This window comes from Zonotrichia albicollis, chromosome 12 (genome assembly GCF_047830755.1).
Source record: "Zonotrichia albicollis isolate bZonAlb1 chromosome 12, bZonAlb1.hap1, whole genome shotgun sequence".
In the NCBI taxonomy this organism is placed as follows: Eukaryota; Metazoa; Chordata; class Aves; order Passeriformes; family Passerellidae; genus Zonotrichia; species Zonotrichia albicollis.
This window is the reverse complement of record NC_133830.1, coordinates 6721488-6747057: the sequence shown is the minus strand read 5'-3', so window position 1 is coordinate 6747057 and position 25570 is coordinate 6721488. Positions and strand designations below refer to the sequence as shown.

At 39.5% G+C, this 25570-nt stretch overlaps 1 protein-coding gene across 4 annotated transcripts in view; it reads left to right on the top strand.

Moving 5' to 3' along the window:
* The window catches only part of ATXN7 (ataxin 7), an 89988-nt gene that overhangs the window by 43243 nt on the left and 21175 nt on the right, over positions 1-25570 (top strand). For 3 of the 4 annotated variants that reach the window (XM_014268090.3, XM_014268089.3, XM_074550460.1), the window contains one exon: positions 7086-7190. The exons of the other annotated variant lie outside the window; for it this stretch is intronic. In XM_014268090.3, coding sequence (XP_014123565.1) covers positions 7086-7190 — 105 coding nt within the window. The remainder of the gene's footprint in view (positions 1-7085; positions 7191-25570) is intronic. 4 annotated transcript variants of the gene reach the window in all.

Below are 25570 nucleotides of genomic sequence, written 5' to 3'. Positions count from 1 at the left end.
GCACAGAGGAGTGTTGCTCCTGCAGCAAACCTTTCTGCTGGAGGTGAAGCTCAAGGGGATGGGGATTTGGGAATGCGACACAGCTGCACCTCTGGAAAAGAGGTAGGTCATCCTTTGCCCCTTCAGCAGGGCAATTTGAATTTGGGAAAAGCAAAGTAAAATCTAGAGAGCTGTAGCTTTGGAAAGGCACACTGACCTGAGTTTTGAAAGGACACCTGACAGAGAGGACACCCCTTTTAGAGATGAACCAAGTGTTCTAACAGTAGAGATTTATGACAGTGATCAAATCTTGTAATGTGGCTCCTGTGCCTAGTTAAACCAGATTGTGGGCTTTTTTGGTCTTGCACTGAAAATCATTTCCCTGAGCCAAAACTTTGAGGTTTGAGGATTCAATAAAAGGCTGGGTAATTGCTGTATTTGCTGAAGTGGAAAACACAGTCAAAACAGTTAATCAAGTCTTCAGCTGTTCCTTCCTTCAGCTGATCAATCAGCAACTACTCAGTGAAACAGAGGTCATGCACTTGTGCTCAGAACCCAAGGAGAGCTCTGCCTTTCAAATGTCCCCTCAAGCAGCTGGACTTCCAAAGCTGTATGTGCAGGAAATGTAAGTTATTTAATGTACAGAGTGGAGTTGGCAAGGAATTTTAAAGATGAGTAATGTTGAAGAAAATACTTCAGCAGTGCTTCCCTCTGAACCTAAATGAAACAGCTCAGATATGGGAATGTGCATTTGGTTTGTTTTATTTTGTATTAAAAGGCTGTTTTGTATCTGAGGCAACATGAGCATAAACCTTATGGGAGAGATTTTTTTTTTAAAACAGTGTTTCTGGGTGTAGATTTGATCATTTAATATTTTGTTCGTTTGGTTATATGTATGTTCTCAGCAGGCACAAATTGGTTAGGCCTGCACATATGGTTCATAAAATACTTGTGTTCTATTAATACCTAAGTGTTCATTACTTGAAATTTTGCAGAATACCCTGAAGTATGTTTTGCTAGAATCTCTTACTTTGGTTCCAAACTTGTGTAAACCAGAGCACTCTAATTTCTGTATGGGTTTAGTTATTTTGTTCACAATATGTGTTTAGAAATATTCTTCTTTTGTTATCATCTTGCATGGTACACAGTAAAAGTGCAGTAGTTTAATTTTACGTCAGCATTGATAAGTATACAAAACCACATCTGTTCATGAATGATAAGCACTTGAGTGTTTCTCCAAAATAGTTTGGAAGATATTGTTTAGAAAATAATGGTTTATCTGCAGAAAGTGAAGTATCTGTGTATAAAAAGGAAGTTTTGAGTACCTAACTTGGATCACTTTAATTTTTTAAATGAAACATTCATATCAGTTAAAATGAGGACCTGTATTACTTTAAATAGATGAGAGCTTTACTTAAGATAACCAGGTGAGTTAAGATACATTCCAGTGCTGTTTGCAGCTGCCTCAGTTTGCAGCCAAGATTCTCCTTCTGCCTGAAGAATACTTGTATTGACACTTAATGTCAGTAATAGATTCAGCAGTGAATCTATTGCTTACCTGCTGTGCAGATTTCTTGGCAGAAGTTTCATTTTTTGGGCTGACTCCAAGTCTGGTGGTAAAAGAGCTGAGCTTTCTCTCTGAAATTTGCCTGGTTTTGGTTCAGCCTGTTTCATGTGGTCCTCAGTGCTGGTTAGTTGCCTTTCTTCTCCCTCCTCGTGCCTCTTCCTCAGATCACAAGCTCTTAAAAATAGTAATTTGGGAGGTTTTGTCTGCTTTCACATACTAAATGACATGTTCACCACAGCCATAAAGGATAAAAAAATGTAAATATTTTTATTACTTTATCAGGATCTGACAGTACCTGAGACACGTGTTACAAGCAAATTATGGGAGTTATCACAAAATTTCTTTTCCTGCAATATGTCAACTACTTTGTTACTACAACTGTGGTGTTTTTTACCCTTTTCAAAAATTTCTCACATGTTAGTGGAAATTTGTGTTGTCTTAAATAAAAATTCTACTGTGAGTGTCCTGTAGAGAAAGAGATCTAGTTAAGTTAAAACAAGGTATACTGACATATTTTTTACCTTAGTGTGATCAAGACTAATTACCTCCTAATGAGAAGACAAAACCCAGCTAGTGCAGAGCAAATGTATTCAAGATAGATGTTGGTGGACATAATTTAAACTTGGTCTGTGAAGTAAATAGTTCAAACAATCCAGATTTTGGCAACATTTCAAAATAATGGGATCTATTTACAATTTCCTTATATAGTACTTGAAACAATTCCCTGATGTCTTAATGTAAGACCTAGTAAATTGATAAAAGTTGGCGCATTTACTTAAGGTGGATTTGGATCAGACTCCACTAAAACCAAACTCTGTATTTGGGAGTTATATCTGAGCTGTCAGTATAAATTTAATAGTGTAGGGCATTATGATTTTAATGCATCTAATATTAACTGTAGTGATTAAACTTTTTCTGGAAGTATAACCAGGTTGGTGTAGTGCTGAAGGCATGTTATGCTGTTCTGTGGAATCTTTGTAGCCAAAACATTTTACTGTTCACATCAGGCATCAGCCTACAGTGTCCATTGTCAAATTACACTTAGTGGTGAGTAGTATGTACATCTTTGTACATCTTTGTTGTAAATCAGGTTTGGACTTTAAAACTAATCTTAATAAGCAGATGTTTATGCTGAGAATGGATAGGGGAGAATGAGCATTAGCAATGCTCTGGCTTAAAAACATTTCTGCAGAACTTTCACATACTCCTTTTGCTTTTTTTAATCAAGCTTTCTATTCTTTTGTCATAACCTTGATAGTTTGTTCTTTGCCCTTTCACCTCTTGGTAGTTTTGCTTTCTCTTCCTCTCATTCAGTTTTCATTCTCCACCTTCTTTGAATTGCAGTAAGCAGACTTCTGGCAAATAGGAAACTGCTGTTGTGGTCTCTGCACACAGGCTGCCTTTACTCTTTTCCTCCAGCAGTTGCTGTCCTGGAGAGGCTCTTAACCTCACTTTTTTTGATTATATTTAATTTCATTTCTAGAGGGGATGTTGTCTTATTAGACACTAGGATAGATGGACTGTGCAATGGTCCCAGTCTGAAAAGATACAAGATTTATAGGAAATTTGATACATTTGGGGAGTTAGAAAAGAAAAATCCAATTAAAATAGATAGCTGTGGTAGTCACTGAAATCTAATGGGTAATTAAATGCAAGCTGCTGGCCTGTTCTCTGAGGTAGTTTTAGCCTGTTTTATCTGTTCTGTTTTGTGTGATATTAAGTAATAGAAATGAGGGATTGAGAGTATGCAGGCACAGTTAGTTTTAATGAGCATGAGTTTCTTCAGTGTAGCTGTCCTGAAAGAGAATGCTAGAAATACTAAGAAATTATTCAATCATTTGTGTGTTTCCACAATGTGTTTCAGAGAAGAAAAGATGGCAGATCAGTGTAAGAAAACTTTCCAGATGAGGCATGCTGAGCTCCATTTTACTTGATGTACAGTGTGCCAAATTATCCATTATTGCTTTTTCTTTTTTTGTTAGAAAATGATGCTACATTGACCTTTTCCAATTAAGAAGCATTTTCCTTATTACATGCTCAGCAACTGATGCAGTTATCTCAGAATTGTGTATGGCATGGGCTTGTTCTGGTCTTGGTAAAGAGTGCAGTAATGCATCATTTAAAGTTGTTTTTCTAAAAATTCAGTTACATTTGAAAGGAGAAGTGAATTCTGGAGATCAGTGTCCAGAGGCTTCCTATTATGGAGGTAAATGAAGTTGTTCTTCTTTCTGGTGTTAATAGAATTAATGTAACTAACAGCTCTTATAATAGTGTCTATATATTGATACAATGAGTACTGTATTTATTGGAAAATACATTGAAAGTTTGAGGTCTTGATTTAAATTTTTAGTTTGACCTTGAAAAATATTCCCAGATGGAGAGAGTTAAATGAGCCCAGCATTGAAAGAGGAACAAATGAATCACAGTTGCCAGGCTCTTCCTTGAGAGGCACAGGCTTTACAAGGTGAAGTATTTCAAAAAGTAATCTTCAAATCCAGAGTAATAGTGCATTGAGATGACACTGGTGAAATACCAGAAACTTCATTAGACTTCTAAATAGAGAATGTGCATGTCATGAAGTGGCTCAGGTGTAAAGTATTAGATGTTAGAATACCAACTGCACAATAGATGTGAACTTCCATAAGTTCAGCTTCCATAAGTAGCTGACAGGGGACAGAAAAATTGGGCATCCATCACCTACTCCTGGTACATACTTACTGTGTAAGCTTTGTTGAACTTTTCTGTATGTTGTTCTCTAAAATTTTCATGGTCTAATCTGTCACTTCCTAACAGTGCCACATAGGTGTTTGTCCTTTTGGAACACAGAAAGAGAAGTAAGATTTCCCTAAATCCTGCTCTTGCCCTGCTCAGCTAATAGCATGGGACACATTCAAGATGTGAGAGCTTACCTGCCTGAAATTGAGGCTCCTGGATTGGGAGGTGTGGGCTTAGGTCTCTTCCAGTAGCCTTAAATAATCTTGGTTGGGTCAAACTCCTTACAGTTTCAAAGCCATTGTTAAATTACATTTAGGCCCCTTACCTTTGCTACTCTCTCACTGGTTGTTATTCTGATATCAGTGCTGTAGGAGACCATTGTGGGGTACAAGATCTTTTGTATTGATTTGTATGAAGTGGCTGGAGTTTGTGCATGACTTCCTTTGAAATCAGGTTGTGATTTGGTGTGTGCAGCAAATTCTTTTTTATGTGTCAAGTGGCTTTACTCTTAGAATGGTCTTTTGTGAGTTTGTGTATTTCTTGGTATTCTGTCATTGCTTTCTGTCACCTGGAGCTAAGATTTTAAAACTGAAGGTGTTTCACAGTGTAAAGGACCTTTGTAAATTATTCAGATTTCTTGGGATCCTCAAACTGAACTAGGAAAACACCTTTTTTTTTTTTTACATCAATTTCTGTCAATTTGTCTCAGTTACCATTTAAAATTACAGTTCTGTATTGCCAGCAAATATTCATGGAAGGTTTCTTAGAGTGATGGCACATGGATGTTGTGTCTCTGACTGGTCTGAAGGAGTGCCTTGTCTTGCACTGTTAACAATTCTTGCACTGTTAACAATTCCCCCTGCATTCAGTAAAGCTGGTGTGAAGTCTGAGAATCCAGCACAGTGTGAAAGGCACAGCTATGGGAGCAGGTTCCAGGGTGTGGATTTACAGTTGTCAGGGCATCACCCAGCAGCAGCCTCTGTGGGCTGTTAACAATGTAAATATCAGGCAGTGCATGCTGTCACTGTCCCATTCATCTCAGCTCTTGCTGAAAGTGACCCTGGAGTATTTGCTTGTGTGTATAAACTTTGATACATGGGCATCCCCAAAGGGAATGCTCCTGCATGAAATATTAGCAATGACATTTAAGCCTATACTTCTTTTCATACATAGCTTGATATTACATCACAGAAAGTAGATATTGAAAAATAGAAGTTTATTATTCCTATCTGTATTTTCCCTTCCTCAGCATATATTTACTAATTTTTCCTGGCTTGCAGTAGTTGGGTGTGTCACAAGTTTTCATGCTTTATTCAACAAATATCATATAAATAAATAAGCAAGAGTTACTACTTAAAGTGCAAACAAGACGATTTGTTAACTTGATGTAACCTCAGTTGTAAAAAGGTGTCTGTGATTTAGGTGAGGGTAACTGTGATCTCAGCCAAGTTAGATGTCTTTGGTCATTGCATTTGCATCCAACTGCAAAATCCAGTTGGGGCTGTTATTGCAGGTGTCATGATTAATTTTGTGTAGCACTAGTAAGATGTGTGGAAAATGTGGGATAAACCTTATGTCTTCTAAATAAAAGTATTGAATTTTTTTATGCTGAAGATACATACTAATTCTGGAAGTAGTTTTAGTGTGGATATATTCTCTGTCTGTGAGAAACAAAGTGGACAGGGCTGATGGTGTCTTTCTCTGAGCAGTTACCTTGAATCATGGCACACTAAATGTGAAGCACACTCAATTTATTTCATAATTGCTGTTCTGTTAATGAACAAAGCAGTGGATGTTGCTAAAAGTATACACAGGCAAATTAGTAGCTGTAAAACAAAACTCTGGGGTCAGTTCTAGCACAAGAGTAAACAAGTTTAACTTATTTTCTGTTTCTATTAAGATAAATCTATTACTTGAGGGTTTTTATAAGAAAATAAGTTTGCTTATATCAGTTTTTAACCTTTATATAGTGTTACAGATCCATAGCCGCATATTATGTTTGCAGGTTCCATTTTTTGTCTTTTAATGATTGAATAACATTTTTAGTTATATAAATGTAATATACCTTTAAGTTTTGTAGTGAATGCTGAATTTATTGCTCCAGTAGTCTCTGAATGCAGTTATAACTGTTAAATATATTCTTAACAAACTGTATTCTTCAAAGTAAAATTGAAGAATACAGAAACTAATTTTATTGGTAAAAGTCTCCAAGTATGTGTGTTATCTCTGCAATCCACACATGCTCTGACATACTGTTATCTCTGGTTCTGTCTCCCGTGTAGCTGCTCCATGGATCTCTGGCAGCAGATGGCTGGACTATAATGCACTGTTAAACAAATAAAACCATTAGGCATGTAATTCTGCCCAGTGAATGACTGTGTGTTTAAAATGGTTTAAAAAAATTAAATAGCAAATGAAGTTCACTTTTGAATTCATTTAATGACATTGGAATAAAATCCAAAGCCCTTTTCAGAATACATAAAACATCCCCTCTTATGTTGTGTTTGTCTCAATTGAAGTCAGTCTTTTTTTATTGCATTATTGCATCTGGTATAAAATAATCAGTCCTAAATCAGTTTTCTAATAGATGTTTTCTACAAGTAATCACTCATTTTACATTTATCTTTGTAGTAAGATTTTTGCTTTTGTAATACTCCAGCACAAAATTATCTATTGCATTATATGCTCTTTTTTCCTCATTTTCAAATTTGATACAAATGTCTCTAAAATTTTGCTTCAACACTAGTGTCATGGCTCTGTAATTAAACTGTTTTTCTATAATTGTCAGCAGCTGAGAGATGCCATTTTGTCTTTTTGTTTTTAGATATGCCAATATTTGGTCTTTGCCCGGCTCATGATGATTTCTATTTGGTGATGTGTAACCACTGTAATCAGGTCGTAAAACCACAGGCATTTCAATCACATTATGGTAAGTGCTTAACTATTTTTAATAATTAAGGGTGAGGTTAAATCAGGATTAAGCCTGGCAATTTTTTTTAAATAGATGGTAAATAGATCATTAAATTATAAAAAAAAGTCAAAGAACATAACCTGTATTTGATAATTTTATATACATTTTAATGCAGTTACATAAAGATCTGGTTTTTGTTTTTTTGTTTTCTTAAAATGCGGCATAGCTACAGTTCAGTTTCAAAATGACATATCTAGTGTATTTCACAGCCAATATGTGTAGTGTGTTTGTGTCTCTGTGTGTCATTTCTCTTTGTGTATTTATACAGATTATTTTTACATGGGTTCTGGTACAGTGTGAACTAGAACTGAAAGCTAAACTTACAGCAGAATTTATAAAATGTAGTAAGCTTCCAATAGCCAGTAAGCTTATTTATTTATTTTCAGAATTATCAATTTGTATTTGTTTTACTGGTCCAGTGGTTTTGTATATAAACTATATAAGGAAGCTGTTTTTGTGTTGGTTGGCCAGTGTTTAGAGCGGAGTGAGAAAATGTGAAGTGCTGTGCCAGTTCAAGTGCTTGGTTACTTCCTCCAAGCCTGACTGGGGGTGGTTGACAGTTCTGCTTTTCCATGCTCCTCTCAAGACTAGAAATTAACCACAAACAATTTAATGCAAATATTTGGATAAGAAGATTTTTAGAATTCAGCTTTTTGTTTATTAAGAAATTCATGAGTTTTCTGACCAACTCCTAATAAACATGATGGACAAAGCATCCTCTGAACTAATCCTTCCTCCCCATGTGTGCATGTATTTGTACACTCTTTTCTCTAGGCCAGTGCCCCTACTGGATGGCTTGATGTTTATAGGATACAAGCTGGGTATGGGCAGGGAACCTCTTCTAGAGTTGAGAGAAAAGGATAACCTTTTGTGCACCTTATAAAATCCAGTGCTTTGGGAAGAAAAGATATACTCAATTCTGCTTCCTCAAGGCTGGAGAAGGGCCTTTCTGGGCTGTGCAGAGGGTGAACTTCTTATCCTTTCTCCCTCTAACTTGGCTTTTTGTTATATTGGCTTATGGATTATGTAGCCCTACCCTTGCTGCTGGATCCTGCAGTTGTGTCACACAGCATGACTCAGAAAATAACCTGAATAGGTTTTGTGCCATAATTCTCAATAGTTTGCTTATTACTCTGTGGATGGCTGTACTAATAATTTTTTTTTAAACCCATGGTTTTGTGGATTTAAGTCTCCAGAGCTGTTGGGAGCCAGAAGAAGAAGAGGCCATCTTTTCTTGCCTTTCTTGTTCTGGTTGCTGTAAGCCTTTCCACTAGCCATGAGCAAGTGTACCCCTTGCCAGTGAGATTCCTCCCATGTCACAATATCAACTTAAGATGTCCAATAACTCCTTCTAAAATATCATATTAAACTGATTCTGATGGCTAAAAATAAATTTATGGGGGAGGACTGGATGATACCAAGTTCTGAGTGATGGCATATTGAATATTCCCTCTTGAGGTCAGTAATATTGCAGTGATAGAGAGCTGTGGATAGCTGCAGACACTCAAGGTTGTCTTTATGAAATAAGCAGGTGATTTCCAAACACTGCCTGACAAACAGGTGTCTGGTGGGAAGCAGCATTGTGTTTGTCCCTGTGGACAGGTGGCAGAAGCAGCTCAGGAGCTGAATAGGTGCAGCATTGTCTTGAGCGTGGACATGGAAACATGGCATCTTGTAATGCTGCTTGGACTGCTGTTAGACTTGTTGTGTGAAGTTAATTCCAGCTCTTTTGTAAGCACTGTTTGCAATTTAAAAGGCACAGAGCGAACAGGGAACTGCAAAATGAAGGTATGGAAAGTATTTTTTAAAGTCATAATAAATACTAACATAACATTTCCATTCTGTATTATTTTATAGAAGTATTATTTTCCATTCCCTAAATGTGAACATTTCTCTAATACAAGCTCTTACATCAGTGGCAGATTCCTACTTTAGAAGTGTAGAAGAAGTGGATAGAAATGATGAGGTTATTCTTAGTGTTTCTTAAGCTTGTTCTGAACAATGAAGAGCCTTGGCGTGGGCTGTGGCGTGCAGAGGAAACAGGCGGGGTCATTCTGATGAGAAAAACAGGCTTGGGTGGGGTGAACGTCATTAAAGGACCTTAGTTTGCCAATCTAATAGCCTCAGAAAGGTAAGGAGGCTGACTTGGGGATTTTGTGTAGCACTAGCTCTCCAAGCCTTCTATCAGCCTTCCTATTTTTTAAATCCTTTCCCAGCTGTCCCTTAATTTAGAAAATTAATATATAAAAGCTGATAAATATGGCAGGTGATTGATTACCAGACAATGATCTAATTTTTTTTAACAGTATAGCTCAGGAGAAGGAAATTGCTCAAGTCCTCAAAACATGGTTATTTTAAAACAAAAAGTGTGTTATCATGATAACAAAAAGGTAAAGCACTCTTTGGATTCATCACAGTCAGTTCACCCTGAATTAAGTTAATTACTGATTATATGATTTTAGGAATTGAAAAATTTGAAAAATTTGAAAAATTTGTTATCATGATAACAAAAAGGTAAAGCACTCTTTGAATTCGTCACAGTCAGTTCACCCTGAATTAAGTTTTTTACTGATTATATTATTTCAGGAATTGAAAAATTTGAAAAGTTGCAGTCCATCAGTGTATCTTTCTGTTATGTTCTTAGGATCTTTTATTTTTAAATGTTGCCTGAGAAGTATTAATCTCTTAAAATATTCTATAGCTCCTGGTGATGTGTGTTGCTGTACTTGGTGTTCTTTGAAATTTGTCATGTGAAATTTTGTTTTCTGAAGTAGTAGAATATGCTCTGTTAAAATGTCGCTTTTGTCAGAGGAAAGCTAAACAAACTATTAGTTAAACCTAATGAGCTAATTAATTTCTTCCAAAGCATATTTGTGATAAACTACTTAACTAGGTAGGCTGAAAGTGCTTTGCAGGACATATGCTGGCTTATTTCTCTGGACCATAAGTAGTCAGAAATAATTCAAATGTAACCTTATTAATTAGAATATATAACCTTTTCAGTAAAATACTTTATTGATACAAATGACAGATTTGTTTATGTAACTGATTCTTTTCTATTTCATGCATTTGACTAGAAGATATACTAATGTAAAATAAAATTCTACTTGTTTAGGCAATCCAAGCATATGTCTGGGCTATGAATTTCCATTTTAATAATTTATGATATATGTACTATGCTTGATTCGTAAAGCTGGTATGCATAACACCACGTGCAGGTTTGTTTTTAGAGCAATCCAATATAATGAGATGTCTGAAGTCAGCTTGTGGCATTCCTTCCAGCCTGTGAACAGTAACTGGCCTGCAGGGCAGTCCAATGGCTTTGGCCCTTGGCTTAGGGCGGCAGCACAGCCAAAGAAAAGTTGTTTAAAGACAAATCCTGTGTTCTGTCAGATCACAGCTGTTTTCATTTGGGGGCCAGGCAAGTGATTGCTGCCCTTTATTGCTCCTGTCCCTGCTGCTGCTTTGTGAATGGCTGTGCTTTCATGGCATCAGCATCTTTCTTAGATGAGTCAAGATCAGTCCAGAGGTGAAAGATGGAAAAAAGATAAAATGTCCAGGCACTGAGTATTGTGGGTGAAGCCCCTGGGATCAGTTATCTTGATGACCTATTCTCAGAAAGTGTTTTTCTCCAGGAGTATTTCTCTACACCCTGGGTGATGGTGTGCCAGCTGTCACACTCCTCAGGACAGCGGGATGTGCCTGTCTCCCTTTGATTTCTGCTCTTTCCTCCCCCAAGACATGGTGGATGCAGTTCTTGTGCTGCACCCAAAGGTTGCTCTTTGAGGAAGCCATGGTGACAGTTATTTCAGGTTGTTCGTGGAAGCCCTGAAGTGCCGTGGTTTTCAGGCTGTGTGACCTTTTGTTGGCATTTCAGCTGTTCCACAGGTTTATCTCATCTCCCTGTGGTTATCAGCCTCCTGGCTAATGAGAGCTGCTTCTCTGCCCTGGCTGGGCTGCTCTGTGGCTGAAAGAGCTCAGCAGTGTGAAAGTAGCATCAGCATAGACATGTCTGGGGTTTCTTCCTTCTAACTTGTCTTTTTTTTTTTTTTCCAGAGGTTTTTTTCCCCCTCTGTGCCTTGGTTTCCATGAATACAAAGTAGGGTTAAACTCTCAGCAATAATAATGAAGGCTATACCTGTAAAACTTACACTGAGAGTGCCTGTGACTCATGTAGTGATTGTGAAAACCATGAATACAGTACATGTTGGAAAGAGATGATGATAGTGTTGGGCTGTTGAGTCATTAAAAAGCTATGTCAAGTGTTTTGATTAACTTCCATGGGTTTGGCACAGTGGCAAAGGTGAGCAACCACCGGGAGCTTTGCCTGCTGCTGCTGTCCTGAGAGCTGATGGGGAATTGCTTAAACATTCTGGTTTCTAATCAGTGCAGGTTTAAACATGAAGTGTATGAATCAGAAGCAGGGTTACTGTACAGATATGCCCATCATCTGTTGTGGTTTCTAGGAAGTTGTGGAATTGGAGTAGAGCATCGCACAACCCTTTACTTGGAGGGCAGATCCTGGCAGTAGAGAAAGAGATGTTTGCTGGTCACTCGGGTCCATCCTCGAGTCATTTTGAGGTCTTTAGTGATTCTCCTTCATCTGATTGTGTAACCGAGGTCCTTCCTCCCCCAGCCAGGGCCCACACCCACCTTTCATTTACAGGTCTCCGCTTCAAGAGTCCTAAAGGGTTTTTTTTGTGTTGGTGTTAAGTGTCTGGATTCAGAGAGAACACGTGATACTTGTGATTTTAATTGAGAAAAATGACCTGTTAACTATCTCAGTTGGTGTGCTGATGTGTTTTGGATGTGTATGATACATAACTTAAGTATTACAGTCCCTGCAGTGTTAAATGTTTGAGTTCTTCTCACACTATGAATTGAGTATAAATTTGTCCTACTGTGTTTTTGTTAAATTTGGCAGCAGCTAATTGTTCTGAAAAATCTGTCAATATTTAATGTTTTTAAGTTGTTGTGCATGTATTGCGTGTTTAAAGTAGAATAAGAGATCATGTTTAGCATGAATTCATGGATTACAAAGTCAAAGATAAAGTGTCTGTACAAGGCAGCATTTGAAGCTGATAAGAAAAGAAAGGAATGTACTGAATCTTGTTCCAAAGCCATTGGACCTGAGGACTGGGTTGTTGTTGCTTGGTTTTTGGGTTGGTTGGGGATATTTTTTTTGAGTGTTGTGGTTTTTTTTTCTCGTGGGAGATTGCTTGAGCTCATCCTCATTTTGGAGGGATAAGTCTTCATTGTGGCCTGCATACTTTTGGCAGCAAGCAATTTGTTTCAGTAATTAATGTCCACTGCTCACTGAAGTCTTTTTAAAGCAGTGTGAAAAGGTTTTTTATAAATTGTAAGATTTTTCTTGGGTATCAGTGATCTTCTGTAGAAGTGTAACAACCAAAATAAACCTGAATATTCTGTGTGTCACAGCTGTGCTGGAGCAATCTGCCAAGCATATTGCCAAACATGCACAGGTGGCATTTGGCATATTATGGCTCCGGTTAATGTATATGTTTTAACAAATTATCATTAGCAGCTTCTGTTTAAATGCACAGTCCTCCACACAGTCCAGGTTCCAGCAGCTGGATCTTAATCTGTGGGTCCAGCAACAACTAGTTTAATTTCTTAGTAGAAATTTGTGAAATTCTGTAGCTTTTGCAAGAATTGTCTTGGCATATAGCAGGGAACGTGCTCAGAGGTCAGCACAGGATTTGTTTCAGAAGGAAAAGTTTCAGCTGGCTATTTAGTAATTTTTAAATAATACATCATTAAATAAGAAATTATTATAATGTGGAAAGAAACTCTGTAAACATGCTTTGAGCTTTGAAATGTGCACCCCCAAGCCATTAGCTGAATACCAAATGTGCCATGCAGATTCTACAGAGCGGTGGAGTTCGGTGCTGTGGTTACTCGTATCATCACAGACTGTTCACATGCAGAAGATTATTTTTGTACACAGAATGGCTGTGGTCTTTGTTTATTGCATGAAAGCACAGGGAGTCTGTTGGAGAAGCTGATGGCAGTTTTCTAGTACAGCTTCCTCCTTTTTGTGGGTACATGAGTTTGTCAAGCTCTGGTTGAAGACAAAGCAATTTTTAAGTATCAGCTAAGAAAAAAGGTGATGTTCAGCTTCAGATTTAGGAGATACTGATTATTCAGTTTACTGCTTACCATGTAACTCATGTTATTCTCTCGATAGCCCTGTGTGCGCTAAAATACTGCAAACTGCAAATGATTGGTGTGCTTTAGGCTCTTCTTACCTTTGGTTAATGTGAAATTAATTTTATGCTGTTTTGCCATAGCAGAAGACCTAGATGCAAAAATCCTTTTGGTTTAATATTGGCTGAAGAGACAGTATATTTTTTCTATTCTATTCTTACTGAAATGTTAAAATATTTAAAACTAGTCTAACATACAAAATTATGCAAGGGTTCCATGAGAACCCTGCTCCTTTATAGTGATCTCCTTGCTGGATATTTGTTTGGACACTGGGACTGACTGCTCTCTTTTAAAACAAATGGTGATGGGGAAGAACAAGTGGAAAGAAAGAACGAAAAACAAATATTTATCTTTGTGGGAAAAGAAGAAGCAGTGCCATGTTCACTATCACAGAAACAGGAGTTCAGCAAGAGGGAGAAAGCATGCTGATCAATAGGTTGGAATAAGATCTAAAGAGAACAAGTAATTCCAATAAAAAGTTGCTATTGAGTGTATATGACTACAGCTTCACTTTGAGGGTAGCCAGGTGGGATAGTTGCATCAGGTCTGCAAATTAAAAATGACTTGTTTCGTGACAAAAAAATGACACTGAGAGGACTTAATCTAGAATTAAGGTTGAATTTCATCACTCAGAACTCATTTTGTGAGAGGAAACAGCACGAGCAGGACACAGCTTTCCCAGCCATCATTCCTGACTTTCTGCAGGGTCAGGGAAGGCCACTCTGCATCAGCTTACGTGATCCACATCCTTGGAAGGTTTCCTTCTCAGCTAAAAGGGTTCTTTCTGCCGCCTAGGCCACTCCTCCGGGCTGGAGCTCAGCCAGGGGAGGTGGCACACACTGAGGGCAGCCATGGGCACGCAGGCTCTGGCACACTGCCCCAAGCTGGGTGCAGGAGAACCGAGCTGCAACCCGTGTAAGAGCTGGGGAGGCGGAAGAAGCCTGAGTTGAAGTAAAAAACAAAGACTGATTTCTGCTCTTCTGGAGAGATGGGAATGTGTCAGAGCCATGGAGATACAAACTTGGTGTTGGAGGGTGGGGTTAGTAGTAGTTTCATTTCAAAAGCTAACCACATGCAGATGAATTATTTATAAGGACTTTCTCATTTGTTTTTTTGGGGAGAAGTGTGTTCTCATGAACTGTGTAGATTATTCCAAGAACTGCAAACCTCAGTGAATACCACAGCGCTTTGTGATTCCAGGGAGGAGTATTCTGGGAAGCTTGTAAAATTGTTTTGAGTATTGAACTGTCACGAAGAAAATAATTTTTGGTTGGTTTTTTGCCTTCCCCCTCCCCATGGAAGTACATAGTTTCCAGTTGCACAGACTGTACCCTCTCATCCCAGCATCTGACTCTTGAAGAACTGCTGTGTTTGGGATGGTCTCTTTTTCTCTGCAAGCCCAATTTCACAGGTCAGATAGGAAATCCCATCAGCAACCATCATTTACACTGCTTCTTGTGAAGGTTCCAGTGCTCCCAGTACAGCTGGCTCTGCAGTAGCTGCCTGGGGCAGTGGTGCCCAGCTTTGGCAGGGCTGCCTCAGCACAGCTGGAATTAAGTGGTTTGCAGTCTGTGTGTGTGTGTCCGAGGAGGGGAAAGAGAGGACACTGGGGAATAGCTAAAAAGGGAAATGTAAAACAAAGAACTTGAGTCAAAGACATGTAAAAAGAAAGAGATGAAGACAATAAGGAGGAAGCTAAATAAGGAAGGTAGGACAAAATTACCTTGGAGGAGGGAGAATGAAGTAGGTACAGTGCTGGTTTTATTGCTCTGTAACAAGGGATAAAATTGGTAGAAAGGAGGAGAGGCTAAACAGGGCAAAACAAACAAAAGCTTTTTCACAAGTTTTTCCTCTCTCAATATTTTGGCAGCAATACTATTAAAGTGGTTTGTGTAATGCTGTGATGTTCTTGGATTTTGCACATTTTGGTGGGGTTGAGGGCAACAAGAATGTGTCCTGCTTGAGACAGATCTGGCTTTATCAGGCACTGAGCATCAAGGGAAGAGATGGATGCATGCATGTGTGTGCACCTTTTAATAGTTCATCTTTTAGTTTCTTTTGCATTGCCTTTACTGTTTCTGTTTGGACTTCTTAATGTTATTCGACAATTCTCATTTTCCATACTGTGAATAATATTTTTTAGACAGTAGGATGTATGTGTAGCCTTCAGCAGCTTTTGCTATTAGAAGAAAGCCCCCTCAGGGAAGATGAGGTGTAGTGTACTAGGTGGAAAAAAGTTATCCCTGCTGGACCAACATAAAAACAATGCTTTGCAGAAACTTCAACTGCCACCTCTGGAAAAATAGGCAGCATTTTAAAATCTACATTCTCACCTACAGCAATAGTGCACTGAATGGTAACCAGGCATTAGGCATGAGTCAAGCTTTCAGAAAGACTTGGGACAATATTTTTCTTACCAAATTAAAACAAATCTATAACATTTTGGTTTTAGACACAGCTAAAAAGTAGCTGCTACTTACTTTAGTTGGGCATTCTGTCAAGTAGTTTTCACCTGTTATTTATTTGGTTTTGATCACCAGTTTGCTGGCTTTTTAAAAAGAAACATGATACTGCCTTGACGGTTTTTGTCTTCCAAGCAATATGATACACTTAAAAACTAACATATGATACACTTTAAGTCTAGAAACTGTATTTTTAAGATATAACCAGAAGAGGGAGTGTATAACACCTTCTATACAATGAAACCTGTAAGTATATTGATGAAGAGCAATCAATAACCACATGGCTTTTTTAAAAGTTATTTATTAACTGCAGAGTCAAATTCACTTTCAAAATAACACAATTAATGCCACCTTTTTAAGCTTCTCATTAGGCTTAATTCAGTTTAACACTAAATAATTATATCCAAGTAATGTAAATGGCCTGGAAGGCAATTCAGATTTCTAAGTGGTGTGTTGAGTCTACCTGTAATTCAAACAGCTTTTCAGTATCAGTCTTTGGTTAGCTCTTGCATTATCCAACTCTGTGAGAGCTTCTAACAGTATGGATCAATTAAAAATATCTTTTTTAAATTTAGAAAATAAACAGGGATAAATATTATATGTAATTTTATGTAAGTTTGTCATAATATTATGCTCTAATAGGCCATCATTAGCTATCTCAGGCAGTAACAGCCAAAATACTTCCAAACCTTATTATCTCCTATTGATGAAACAAATATGAAATGTAGTGTTTGTATTGAAAATAATTATTTTTACTCTAACTTGTGTATATATTCCTGCAGTTGTTGTGCAGCTGGGAAGCAGGTTAATCTTTTCGACAATACCAAAAAAATACAGGAAAAACATTTGTGCCTTATGCAAGTTCTGCTGTGTCAGAGTGCTGCTGCCCACAGAGGCAGCAATCCTCTTTGTTTCACCAAGTTGCATTAGAGAAAGAAGGACCACTGTCAAGAGATTCTTGTCCTATTTTCTGTTCTCTCTTCCCCTGATAACAAGTTGCCCAGGTTGGTATGACACTCTCCCTCTGCACTGCTTTGTAAAGGATGCAATTAGACCAGGCTCCTGCAGGGTTGAAGCAGTTCCTACATAACTGAGTTTTTCCTTCTTGTTTGGCAAGATTGTCACAAAACCTCTAATTCACAATTCTGTATGAAGTAGCTTTCTGAAAGGAAGTGTTTTCTTTTCTTACGTTTTCGCCACACAGGATTTTCTCCCTCTGCCGGGCCAGGAGCGGTTTTGTGCTGTGTCCTCCCTGTCTGACCCTGCTGGTTGCAAAGAACCTGTTTGTCATGTCTGGCTCTTGGAAAAGCCCTGGTTTCTGTGGAGCATTGTGGTGAATTCTGTGCATTAGGGAGAAGGTGTGCCCCTTTCAGGGCACCCTTCCACCTTTGAGGCTAAAACTTTCCGATGTTTGTAGATTATCTGTAGAGCTGGGTTGGAGCTGTCATTTTTATGTGATGTACACTGGGAGTTTTAAGAGCTCTTCATCACTGTGTGATGGTACATATGGTACTCACATGGAATTCATGGCTCTTCTCCTTGCTAAGAGGAAAATTGGCTGTGTTTCTTTTGTTACTGTATGGTTGAAGTTGTCACCTGAGTTCTTAAACATTTTAGTTTTCTACTGTATTAGGGTGGGCTTCATGAAGTAATTGTTTTTAGTTCTTTCACTTTTCTAGAGTATAATGAGAAGCCCTGTAGTACTCTGTAAAAGCTCTGGCCCTGCTCATCATTGGCATGGGACTAGCTAGCACTCATTTTCTTCAGTTTCCTTTTGGCTTGCAGCCTCTGACAAGCCACATGTAGCCATGTAGATGCCTGGAAAGATGCCACACTGGCTCTCTGCTGGCCTCTAAGGTCAGAGGGAAAGTTTTAAAACTGCCACAGTTCAGTCCCCTCCCATCACGGTGACATGTACTATTTGACCAAAGGTCACTGTGTGGGTCACGAAGCAATCCACCAGCTAGCTTCTAAAAATATCTGACACTGCTTTAACAGCCATAGAAATTATATAAACTTATACATGTGTGTGGTATTGCAAGGCTTGATGCTCACATCTTGCTTGCCACAGACTGAGAAGGACATGTAGGAACTGGTCAGTGCCAAGTGTGTATCTCTGTAGGATTTGTCTCTATTCAGACTGAGGATGGCACTGACCTTTAGGGCCATATTTATCTTCTTTTTCTGTGATTACAAGAACATATCTAGGAAGGCTGGAGTTGGCAGATAGTTAGGATGTGGTGAAAGCCCTGCAGAGCTCCTGGACTGTTTGCTATTTCCTCTGCCCTGTCCCAGTTGTCCAGGTGGCAGAGATTCACAATAGCTGTGGCTGTACACTTGAAATCTAATGGACTCGATGTCCTTTCCTAATTTTAGTCCCTGGAAATGACATAATTCTGTATAGAAACCTTTATTCTATGTGTGCACATGTGCTGCATGAGTAGCAGTTATATTTTGTTTTTCTGGTGTAAACAAGCATGTTGTGTAAGTGGAGTTGATACTAAGGCATAAAATGCTGTCACTTGATTGTGCACCAACAAGCCTGTCAAGTTGTTCCTCTGTACTCAGTCATCTATTTTATTTTGGACTCGCTCCAGTTTTCTGAAACCTGAGGAACTTCTAAGCTTGCTCACTTGGAAAAGAAAACATCAAAACCAGTAATCTTGCCCAATATATTTGTTTTGTTCTGCAGTATGTAAAACACTCCAGCTGCTAGTGAAAAAAATCCACGTATTTCAGAATCCATTGCCTTGTGGTTCTAGAGGTTCTGGGAATTTGATTAATGCTGGTACTTCAGAGCACTCCTTTCCAGAAACAAGGCAGTAGCTCTACTTTTTTTGTGATTTTGCTGTTCTTTTGCTAAGGCTGACTTGTGTGGTGTCATATAGCAAATTGAGGGGTTCTTTCCATGCACCCCCTATAGGAGCAAAGTTGATTTTCTAAGTAACCACGCTGGAGTGCTCAATTGATCAGCTTTAAGATGTTTGATGTTGGCTCAAAGCCCATTATTCTCTTCCTTCCAGGAAGAATAATAATAGTAGCCAGTAACCAAACAATCTCTTTAAAGCAAAATATTTACAAGAAAATCATCTTAGACAGTACTAAATGTAAACATAAGCAGGCTGCAGTGTAAGCAAGCCCAGCTTATGCACTGTTGATATCAATCAGATGAAATTCCTTGGAAGTCTGATTTTTTTCTATGTACCCCTCAAAGCTTCTAGGAACTGGCAAACTTATCATTAATGAAGCTCACAACCCAGTTGGTTTTTATGCCCAGTTCTTACACCTGCAGCCCTGTCCCTGGGATCAAGTCACAGTTTAATTCTCGCTAGTCCTCGCTCAGTTCACTGCCAGCTTTGGCACAAGCAGGCATTTGGTCTGTGACACTGTCAGGCCTTTGAGAGGATGGCTCTGCTCTTTGTTGTGGACAGAGCAGATGGTGCAGAGGCTCAGACTGAGTGGTCAGGACTGGGGAGAGGGCAGGAATGCTTTTTGCCTGTGGCAGTATTAGCTCGCACCAGCCAGTTTAAAGTGGTTGTGAAACCGGTGCCTGAGTTTGCTAAATTTTGAGAAAGGATAAGTGAGTCTTAATATGTGGTGAAGACAGTGAAGCCTGGTTGTCTGTGGCTTTGTCCTGTGTGTTTTGCCATCACTCTCCCATTGCAGCACCTCCTGCTCTGTGCACAGACAGAGCTTCAGGTTTCATGTCGTGTTTTGCCTTTTTTTTTTTTTTTTTTTTTTTTTTTTTTTTTTTTTTGTTGTTGGCCAATTTAATAAGTGCACGACTGGGCTGGAATGTGCTCATAGTGTCCAGCCAGCAAAGATCTTCCTGCTTTCCTTGTGTACCAGTACCAAGAAGTCCTACCTTTGCTGTCTGAATGCAGCTCTGATTGTTAATGATAAACACCAGTATCTTCAGAACATCTCCCAGCAGGGGGTGGGAGGGCACTGTCTCAAATCCAGCTCTTCAGTTTTACTACAGTCTGCCTAATTTTGAAATACAGAACACTGGCATGTAGACAAATGGAAGGAGATGTGATAGACCTGCATTTATCTCGGTTTACAAAACCAGACAAGAAATGTAATGCAAATAAAAGATTGGCTGGAAAATTTTTATTCTTAAAATGACTTTTCCTGGCAAAACAAGCAGGATACTTCAACTTTTGGATTCTCTCCACTCCCCCAGTTTTATTCTTGTTTGTTTGTTTTCAGTTCCTTGACATTCTGCAGTACTCATTCATAAAAGGGAGCTGCTGTATGTGTGTGTGTAGTGATAGCATCACAAATTATATAAATACCTTTTTGTGTTTCATGTGTTCAGTGAGAAAATAAAAAAAAAGAGGGGATTGATGCTGTTCTTTATCTGGACTGGTAGGAAGCAAACTTTCTTCCATTGCAATGGTTTTGGCACAGTTCAAGTTGTCCTCCTTGGGTGATTGTGTAACTCCAAAGACCTGGAAATTGGGTTCTGTGCAGTGATTGATATCAAACTGCTTCTCTCCCTCCTGCACTGTCCTGATGCCAGAGTAGGAGTCTCCTCTCTGCAGCCTCGTTCCCTGCGTGTGCAGGTGGGTGTTCTTTGTGTATGGATCTGCACAGTGCATTATCACAGCTTGCAGGGCTAATTTTAGCCTTCTGAACTCAGGTATTAACTGATGGTATGAGTGTTTATATTGAATCTAATGCTGTTGATGCTTTGGGGATTTTTTTCAATGGCTCCAAGTACTGTTGATAGAAAATAAAACCTCTTGCAATATTTAGTACCAGGAAAAGAACTTAGTAATTTCATTGCCTTACATAATGGGTTGCTTTTACTACGTTAAGTAAAATTACTTTTGCATTTGTCACAGTACACTGGCAGCACATGATTTCACTGTGCCACACGCACAATCCATCTCAAGGTGAAACCTTGTGCATATTTACTGCTTAGTGGTACTCAGAAGCCTTTAGACATTGGAAAATAGTAGGTAAAAATGCCTGGATCGAGGCAGTTGACATATAAACTCCTGCTATAACATAAGCAGGCAAAAAAATCCCATTGTATTCTCTGTGCCATTGTGTGCCTTCCCATGGGCCCAGGCTGCTCTTTCCCTGTGTGAGTGTCCCGTCATGCCTCTCCCTTCCATTCCAGCTCCTGCCTTGATGCCCAGCTGCTGGGGTTTCTTAGCAGTTGGGTTCTTTGTCCTCACTCTTACCCAGAAGGGAGACAGCTTTCTGCATTGTTCCATGTGGGAATTACATTGCCTGGTCTTGGTCAGTTTATTTGTGGAACAAGCAACAAAATAAAACTTACTTGCCCTCTTGTCCCTAAAATAAGAATGAGCCAAATCAAAGACTAAGAATTCTAGTTTCTAACAAATACATCAGTGCTGGTTCCCCACATAGTATTTTGAAGTCAAGAATTTTGTGAACCACTAAAATCTGTTGGAGACTTACCCAGTTTTAATTATGGGTGTGAAGTAGAGGGGTGTATGGTAGAAACAAATCCTCTAAAAACACACATGCCTCTGGTACTAATTTTAGTGGTGGAAGAAGTAGTGTTTTAAAAACAGCATAATCCAAGGAAATGTCTTTGTATTTCTCAGTTGTCATTAACAATTAATGGGTAGGTGACATGAGCTGTCAACTTCTTGAAATTGGTAGCCACAGAGGAGCTGGTTATTGTCTAGTATTCTGAGTGCATAAACATGGGAATGGTAGTATTTTGTATCTGTGGTTTAGGATTTAGTATTAATTTCTAAGCTTGGTAATAGGAGCAGTAACCTCCAGGTTTCTGCAATTTTCTTTAAATAAAAAAAAAAAAACCCAACCCTAACAAAGCCCAGTCTGCTGAAATGGTACTCTCTTCTTCTGTTTAAACCTTCTTAATGATGAAAAGTAGTATTATAACACACTGATGCTAATACACAAAGGTGTTTGTACAAGCCAGCTGCCTCTCTTCTTGGCAAACTTCTTATGTTAGTGAAAAAGTAATTTGCTTGGTTTTAAAAATGAATTTGTGTGTAATTTGATAAGTGAGGGAAAACCAAAAATTTCAGCTTTGATTATGGTTACTTAAAATAAGAGCAAAAGCCACAAACTGGTTTTCTCTATTCCTTTTGTCAGCAGATATGCTATAATTTTTATAAGTGATTACTTAGGAAATGATCCAGAAATTAATCATTTGGTAAAAATTAGATTTCACTGTCCCTGTGCTGGCTTTGGGTGGAAATCAGACCTTGACAGTCAGACCTCAGAGCATGGAGACTTAGGATGTGGAGACTGATCTGGAAGTTCAGGCTAGTAAATAATGGAGTGAATTTTTGCTGCTGGAAAAGCACAGCAGGAGTCTCTGCCTGGGTGCAGAGACACTGTCCCTCGGAGCAGGGATACCCAAGGGAGCTGCAGCTCTGGGGGTGCTGGGTGTCCCCGGGGTGGCTGGTGGACAGGCACGTTTCTGGAGAAATTGTCCTGGAGCCGCTGGCAAGGCCTGGCAGCTCTCGGTGGGAATCACAGGAGCATCCACAGAGCCTGCGCCTGGCTGTGTCTGACCGGTGCCAATGCCACCCCCAGAGTGGCCGGCAGCAGGTTTGTGGGTAAAGCCAGGGCTGGGCAGAGGTCTGGGGGCATGGTGGCCGCGTGGTGCCCGTGGCCAGCCCGCAGCCCCCGAGGCCGCGGGGTGCCCAAGGCCGGCCCGGAGCTCCCATGGCCAGCCCGCAGCCCCCGAGGCCGCGGGGTACCCGAGGCCGGCCCGGAGGTGCCATGGCCAGCCCGGATGTGTCCGGTGGCGCTGCCTGCGGAGCCGCGGGCCTCGGCGAGCTCTGTGCACGGCGTGGAAAATCCCACAGCGAGGGATTAAACACTGCAAGCGGCCCCGTGAGCCCTTCTGAAATGTCACCGGAGCCGTCTGGCACGGCTCCAGAAGCGGGCGGGCAGCGAGCTGGCCACGGACAGGACAACAAAGCCCGGAGCTGTGATCCTCAGGGCTGCGGGCCGGGCAGGGGCAGTGCCCCTCAGCGCCAGACGCTGCTGCTTTGAGCTCGTTCCCTGCTGAAACCTGAAAATCCCCAAAAGCCACAGCTCAGATGGGGAGACTGGCAAGAGAAAAAAATAGCAGTCAAACATTAGACAGCCGATTGCAGTCCTGTCAGCCCCTTAGATAAATTGGCGGCTGTTAATCAAAATGTTAATTAAAGAAACTAGTAAGAGTGTGTTCATTTTAGCTTGTTTTCCTGGGCGTGCTCACCCGTGTAATTTGTAAATCAGAGGGCAAACACACTGGTGGTTACACTGCGGATGGCTGGCTGTGGGCAGGAGGGTCTGGGCTCCGGAGGAAATGAGAAACGCAGGCACAGCCTGCATGTGTCAAGTGCAGTCATGTTTTTCATTTAAAAGGTTAAACTGCACAAACATTTTAGTTAGCACATCCTAATTACAGCATTGCTCCATTCTTTCAAGAGGAAGTGTGAAAAGACTGGTAATATTTAATTTGAAAGACACTATTGTGCAGGCACAGTAGGTCTGTGCCCTCATTTGACTGTATTAGTGATTTCCTTAGGATTTTGCTGCAGTAAATTTTTAATTAGTGTAAAGTTTAATGTGATCAGTGTTTTTAAACATGAAAACAGTTGTTTTATGCCAGTTGTGATTGATCAGTGATAATGAAATAAGCAACAATGATCTTTTTTTTATCCTTCAAAACTTACTAATGCCTAAAAATGGGGTAAAACTTAGAAATGAATACTAAATCATAAACCCCAGATACTAAATACTAATGTTCCCATGTCTATGCATTTAATTGGGGTAAAGTAATGTAAGGATTTGACTTAAAAGAAGGAACCAAGTTATTTGTTTTTCACTGATGTTGCAAACTGCGCGTTTACATCTCAACAGATTTCAAATTTTGGAAATTTGAAAAATATTGCAATACCACTGATTTGCTTCCCATCATTCTTTTCCATTTTGAAAGAGTTAAACATTTTGTGCTTAAAACCTCAGAACAGAAAGAGAGTTGCTGGTTGTGCAGGCAGAACCCTGTGCTGTTCTCGTTTCTTGAGTTTTTCCTGCAGGTGGGCACTGCCCCTCGGTGTGGAGTTCCCTGTTTGCCCAGGGGAAGCACATGGGTTTTCACATCTGTAGGTGACACAGGTGTGACATCAGAGAGAGCCCCGGGAGCTCCCTCCTCACTTCCATCAGCAGAGAGGGGCTTTGAGGTTGGCCAGTTCAAATAGCCACGTACATGTTTGTATTTTAGTTTTTAATCTTACAAAGCTCTCGTATCATGGCAGTGGATGTCACTAGTTAGTCATGCAGTATATAAGAAAAATATTTGTGCTCTGTGTCTTTTTATCCTCTAGTTTCTTAGTGACAAAATCAAAGAATGTGATTTCCTTAGCTGACATCACTATTTTCGTGTACACCCTATGATATTTCCTCCCATTTCCAGGCTCAAAACAAAGTCAATTCCCTCTTGTTGATCTCTTTTGTGTGGAGAGCTTTCCATTTCAAGGCCTTTCTTTTATACCCATCTTCAGAACTTTGAGTTAGCTGTAGCCCCCTTTGTATTTTGGTTCACTAACGGCTTTTAGCAAGTTTTCATTGTCAGCACCTTTTCTTTTGTAGCAGAACTGAGTCTGACAGTCAACATACAACATTTAAAATTTGCTAGGTGTAAAGAAATAGCTACAGGGGAAAACATTTAATTCCCAATCTGGTGTGAATAGAAGCATTAGAAAGATGAAAGCCAGACAGGCATTTGGATAGGTGAGCTGATCTGAAGTCATGACAATATTATAATATGTGATAAGGTTTTCTCAGGAACATTATTGGTGCTGAAGAGGAAGAACATGGTGTTAGAGATAGAAATCTAATTTCTGGGTAGAGAGTTGGCCAAGAGAGAGAAAAGCAGAAATTCGGTGGTGGTTCTTCCCTTTTTTATTTGCATCTTTTAACACACCATTCTTTATTAATCCTTTGTTTACCAAAGTTTTTATTAAACTTTGCAATGGTGTTGGGGTGAGGCATTTATTTGGAATTTGCTTTATACCTTTTTTGAAAAACTGAACCTTTTCTTTATCGTCATTCAGGGTAAACATAAGCAACTGGAAAACTGTTGTCTTGTATTTTTGAGAAAGCTGACCCAGAGTGTCAAAGCTGACCCTCAGTGCATCTTGAGGCACTACTGATCTGTACTGCTTACCTCTGTCTGTTTGATATTCTTGTTTGTCATCACTGTGGCTTTTCTGAAGTTTATTTCAAATAAGAATTGTTTTTTTTAATAGTGGAAGAATTACTGACTCAATACCTGCCTTTTAATCAGACAGGTATTGTTGTGTCATCAACAGGCTACAGAGATTAGTGTTCATAGTGTGAATGTTGTAATCTCTCCATGGCCCCATTACCATCTGAGACACTCTACTGTCCTTCCATAATAACTCTGCCATATTTATATTTCAGTGCCTAACAGGTTTACAGGACAGTTACCAACCACCCCTCTTGGCAAGTTCATTGGGGAACTGTACCAGAAGTTTGGGCTTGGATGTTAAAGGGCTTGCATTTGGGTTTGCCTGAACGAGGAGGATGAGGAGAACATCCTTCTCTGGGTGATGAGGGGAAATGTTCCAACAGTTGGTCTCCCTGGCTCCATTGTTGCTTGTGGTTCTGCTCCAT